At 40.4% G+C, this 5961-nt stretch overlaps 1 protein-coding gene across 1 annotated transcript in view; it reads right to left on the bottom strand.

Moving 5' to 3' along the window:
• Positions 1-2536: 2536 nt before the first annotated feature.
• Positions 2537-5961, bottom strand: part of apip (APAF1 interacting protein) — a 24915-nt gene continuing 21490 nt past the window's right edge. The window contains exons 7-8 of the mRNA XM_050046405.1: positions 3193-3360; positions 2537-3023 (exon numbers count right to left, since the gene is read on the bottom strand). Of these exons, the coding sequence (XP_049902362.1) occupies positions 2924-3023; positions 3193-3360 (268 nt within the window). The 3' untranslated portion in view covers positions 2537-2923. The remainder of the gene's footprint in view (positions 3024-3192; positions 3361-5961) is intronic.

Below are 5961 nucleotides of genomic sequence, written 5' to 3' on the forward strand. Positions count from 1 at the left end.
GTGAGTCTTCTCTGGCTTCATATTCCATCCCTCATGTGTCTATTGCTGAACTTTGCTGGCTGACAGGTAATACATTTTAATATGAATGCATAATAGCATGCATATTGGAATATATTATACACATAATATTTGGTTTCAAGTGTTGGGGCATAGTCTGACTTTGACAATGCTGAATACTTTAGGAACAATTTTCCTTTTTTCTTAAACACATTCATTTGTCAGCTCTTTACAGATCGTTCCTCAGAAAATCACTGAGCAGCAGATGAGTTTACCAGAATTCCTCATTAATCAAAGGATGGGGAATGTTGGCAGTGTCAGCGCAGCACGGAAGAATATTTTTGTTTTTTTTGTATACTTGTTTTTTTTGTTTTTTTTTAATTCAAATAAGCCTGCAGCATATTTGACAGCACTCTGTTTTGAGGGAGTACAGTGGTGGAAGCGAGGGATGTTGGCAGCAGAGGGAGCTTGTTAAAAGAGCAACTCTGGCTTTCATGAGAAATGAGTATGCAGACAACTGGAGGCATGCTGTGCGAGGATCTACAGGCACTGTTGTGTGATCCCTGCACCCAGTGCACTGGCCTGGTGCTGGGATGCTGGTGTGGGTGATGTCTATGGACACAAGGGTCCCTTTGCGCAGCACAGCATTATTTTCCCTGAGGCGTGTTTGACGAGATGACCAGTTATTTGTGTGTATACAGTGTTTATGATAAGTCAAGACATGTTATTTGTGTTGTTTTTGCTTGAAACTGAAATATGGCTCAGAAATAATTTGTTGCTTCAACAAATCAGGCATCTTTCTGCATGCCTTGTATTTATGGTACAGGATGTAACATTTTTTTTATTGCTAATGGGAGAACAGATTAAAAAGTGAGACCTTCTGCAACTTTTGCGTGAAAATCCAAAGAATGTGGTGAACCTTAGCCAAGAAAACCCTTTGTGGCAAAAAGCCCTTATGGCAAACTTCTTCCAACAGTGTGCTGCATCTCTCTCTGCAGTGTGCAACAGTAGATAACATTAGCTTAGAAATGGAGTCCGATAACGTCAACTAACGACCAGTTCCCACCACGACAGAGTCCACACCTGCTGTTCTCATTATTTACATTTTGCAGCAACAGCCTGGAGACGGACCATCACGTACTGCCGAGGTTTGACCTGACTGAATTTGAGCTGCCCTGGCTGAAGGTCCGTCTCCGGAGTTGCCATCGATATTCCTACAGGGGAAGTAATTTCTGAGAAGCAGAAAGACAGCGGTATGCGTTGGCTAATTCTCATTTGTGGTCAGATTCAGTGCCCCATATCATAATTTCAGTCACCCTGGTGCTGAAGAAGAAGCCCAAAAAGAAAACACTGTAGGCCTGATATATTATGATACTGTGGTTTCAGCTGGCTAATGTAAGCTAATGTCGACCTGCTTTCTGACACGGATGAATTGCTAGTTAGCAAACACGGCAAAATACTGTAGAGTGCTCCAGGGATGACGTTTTTCTGTTGGCCAGCATGAAGGTTAGCATCACCCTGGTTCCCTTGTCAAAAGGCCTATGGGATTTTCCATTGGATTTTGGATTAATGCAGAGAATAAGCTCTGTGGCAAACAAAAGTTTCTGATACTTAGACGCTTTGTTCAGTAAGATAATCTTCACAAATGAGCATCACTTACATTTTTTATTTTTAAGCCTAAATGCATTTCCATAAGTAAAAAGCTAACATTAGGCCATGAACAAACTACACTACAGTCGCATGATTGAACATCCTTACCATGACGACACTGTAAAGGGATGTTCAGCTTGATATATGTTCTGTAGTCTCATTTAGCAGCTGCCTTTTATAACAAACAAAACATGAAAGTCTCTTAAGCTTTTGTTAACCACAGACCTTATTTTAGGCATTTCACAGAAACCCATTGACTTCAAGACAAGGGAACTAGGAGTGCTAAAATGCTAACTCATTTCTGGGTTTTAGGACTTAATCCTGGAGCACTCTATTGAGAGGATAACGTTAGCTAATTCATCCAGACTCCAGGGCTGGTTACAAATTACTTTATCAGCTATGAAACAACCAACAGCAGATCTGTGCAGTGTAGCTAATTTACACTTAGCTGGGCAACCAACAAGATAACAGTAACTGAAGCTAAGGTTAGTGAGCAAGCTGTAAAGCTGCATGGATCTGCTGTTGGTTGTTTCATAGCTGATAAAGTAATTTGTATGCAATTTCATAATTTCATGACATGAGAGAAAGAGGTGTCACCATTAACAAGGATTTTTTTTTTTTAAACGTTTAAGTAACAGAGCCTTTAAAAATAGGAGAAAATGTTATTCAAAGTGGAAAATTGTTTCACATTTTGAAACTATTCTGATTTTAGATTTTTTTTAAAGGAGCTGGAAAACATTGCTGAGGAGAAGGACGTCTGGTCTGTACTACCTTGCTTAGCACTGTGACCTGACTCTAGACACGAGGAAGAAGAGAGAAGGCTTTATTTTTTAAAGGTAAGAGACAACAAAACAAAAAAATCATCTCAAATAATTTCTGTGACTCATGATTCACATTCCATCAGTTTTTATTGACTGAAGCAAAGGCAGTTAATCACTGTTGTAGATGAATTGAGATGCATGTTCCTGCCTGACCTGCACCAAGACCATGATTTCCAGTGCAGTCAAACTTGAATAGGAAAGCATGTGAACCTGAGGACCTTGATTTGCCGGCTGCTCATTCAAGAGTTGTCCCACAGTGCTTTGCAGCGTACCTGCAGGTGCTTCCGGATCACAGGCATTCAATCTCCTCCAACCCTGGATCTGCCCTTACCATCAAATTTCATCAAATTTGAAGCAGGCCGGCGTGAAAAGGCAAATGATTACAATCTGCTCTCCTGATTGAACTCTACCGACCTTTCTGCTACAAATGTCTTTTTAAAAAGCTCCGGCGAATGTCAAACTATTCCTTTTTCTTCTGTTGGGAGGGCTGCGGGGTCCAGTCCACTCTGCTTCATCTGCACAGCGATGTCGAACAGGTAGTCGTAGCATTCACACCTAAAAAAAAAAAAAATGCAGCAGTATTTTGAGTGTTAGGAGAAAAATACAACATACAGATTTTAAATCTGTTGTCTTTGTTGCACATGCCCTCAATACAAATGTACTAATGTGCTCTTAGTCATAAACAGGTCAAAGAAGTTAATAGTGTTGGGAGGCAAATGCTCACATAGTCTTAGCTTTTTCCCACGTCTCGCCCCAGACATAGACACCGTGTCGGCGGACGAGGACGGCACATGAGTCTGGGTAATCCTCCATTGCCCGGGCCATCCGGTCTTTCAAGTCCTTCTCCTCTGGTGTATTTTCAATAATGGGCACAACCAGGCTGTCATCATACCTGTGGATATGTAGGGTACAAAATGACAAATGACACCCAGACTGATAACTTTGAGATATGAAATTTTGCCATCAGAGTACTGTCAGGTAGAGACTCTAAATCAGTGGTTCCCAAATGTTGGGTCCCGGTCCAAAAGTGGGTCACAGGTTTGGGGTTTTCTCTGTTGTGTCATTGCAAGTTGAATATCTTTGAGTTTTGGACTGTGTGATGAACAAAACAAACAATTTAAGTTGTCACCTCTGACCTTTTCCCCAACTGATCAATTATTCAAAATGATTACTAATAAAAATATGGATTTATTTCTGCTGTAATCCAACAGGCTCCCGACTGCCTCCTTTCTAGCTCCAACCAGAGAGAAAGAATCAAACCCTCTGCCAACGTTTCCCCCTCCTCAGCTGCCTGAACAGGTAACGAGTTTACTGTCTATCTTTGAACTAAATAATAATGGTATTACTAATCCTATCTGGCTTTAACCAAGTATGAGAAAAGAAATTCCAGCAACAATGCCTCTGAAGTACAAGACAGCTTTGTGGTGGGGAGCCACATGTTTTAGCCTGTGATTTGCATCAGGTGATTGAGAAAAGTAAGACAAGACGGGACACATTTATGTATCAAGAGATTATGGCCAAGAAAGACTTGTTTATATCGTCATTTGTTTTACGTGTAAATACCCACAGACTATGATGGATTAAGAAATCGCACTCATCATGTGATTAATTTGAAGTACCATGGTTATGTTCGTCACACTGGTAAAGGCAATTAGCCAATCGCGTTGGTTTCCACGGTGAAGTTGGAAGCTTTAATACCAGGCAATGCTGGAAAGTTCTACTGTCATGTCAGTACTCCACCCTGACTAATTTATTATAGGTAGGAAAGTTTTCATTAATCTTAGCAGACCTTGACAGGTGAGCTAAATATATCAAAAATTTAACACTGTTAGTATTTCTAACATGCCAAAAGAATACTTCACCCAATTCCATTAGTCATGCTGTGTTACCTTGAACTAGTGAAGAACTCTTTGTTTTCTTCACATGCCTCCACAGAAAAGGGCAAACGTTCTGATTTATTGGGCACCAGGTTTAACAACAGCAAAACTATGGCAAAACATCTGTTTACAAACTCTCACACAACTCATGCAGTGTAAACCAAGTCTTGTTTATCCAGTCGTATGCTCAGTACTGGAGTCTGGCTTTAAAGAGAGCAAAGATGAGTTTCACTTTGAGTTCAGTTTGAAATACTAAGTTTTAGTATGGGGGGATGTGTTATTCATGTCTGGATAAATGAGACTTGGATTATACTGTACAAGGTGTGAGAGTTTTGCTGTAGGTTAACATGGTCTCCAACAGAGGTGGGCAATATATTCCTAAAATAATATCACCATATTTCAGGGCATTTTTGTGAGAACAATAATCTTGACAATATGACATATTAGTAAACAAATAGTTTATTATCAATTTAAGAAAATAGAATTGCAACAAAATAAGCGATACAGTTTGCCTTCAAATATTCAGTAAAAACTAAAATTATGTCATTTGTCATTTCTTTAGTTTGTAAAAAACAACACTCAGAGTGAGATTCAGATTCAGTAATATACAATATTAATAGTTCAAAGTAGGGTGAGAGGTAGAGAGAAACAAAGAGGTAGAGAAGTAGGGTGCGAGAGAGAGGTAGAAGTAGGATGAGAGAGAGACACAGAGGTAGAGAAGTAGGGTGCGAGAGGTAGAGAAGTAGGATGACAGAGAGACAGAAGTAGGGTGAGAGAGGTAGAAGTAGGATGAGAGAGAGAGACAGAGGTATAGAGGTAGGGTGAGAGAGGTAGAGAAGTAGGGTGCGAGAGAGAGGTAGATAAGTAGGGGGTGAGAAGTAGGGTGAGAGAGAGGTAGAGGTACAGAAGTAGGGTGAGAGAGACAGAGGTAGAGAAGTAGGGTGAGAGAGACAAAGAGGTAGAGAAGTAGGGTGCAAGAGAGGTAGAGAAGTAGGGTGAGAGAGGTAGAAGTAGGATGAGAGAGAGACAGAGGTACAGAAGTAGGGTGAGAGAGACATAGAGGTAGAGTAGTAGGGTGCGAGAGAGAGGTAGGAGGTAGAGAAGTAGGATGACAGACAGGTAGAGAAGTAGGGTGAGAGAGAGAGATAAAGAGGTATAGAAGTAGGATGAGAAAGACAGGTAGAGGAGTAGGGTGAGAGACAGAGGTAGAGAAGTAGGGTGAGAGAGAGACAGGTATAGAGGTTGGGTGAGAGAGAGCGGTAGAGAAGTAGGGTGAGAGAAGTAGAGGAGTAGTGTGAGAGAGATAAAGTGAAAGAGAGAGGTATAGAAGTAGAGAGCGAGCGAGCATTTATGTATACATACTAGGGCTGTCAAAATTGCTCAAAAATGACGTTCGAATATTCCTTCTAAAAATAACTCATAGGTTTGAACCATTCGAATATTTTTTTTTTCGCATTATGTCCACAAGAGGGCAAACTAATACAAGGAAACATAACTACTTGTAGGTATTTTTATTTCAACATAAACGTCTTTGAAAACATTTACATACCTACACATTAAAACACATAAAACAATTATCTATAACATTACGTTATAAACAACCGCGGACCTCTCGC

The sequence above is a fragment of the Epinephelus moara genome, chromosome 1 (genome assembly GCF_006386435.1).
Source record: "Epinephelus moara isolate mb chromosome 1, YSFRI_EMoa_1.0, whole genome shotgun sequence".
Taxonomy (NCBI): domain Eukaryota; kingdom Metazoa; phylum Chordata; class Actinopteri; order Perciformes; family Serranidae; genus Epinephelus; species Epinephelus moara.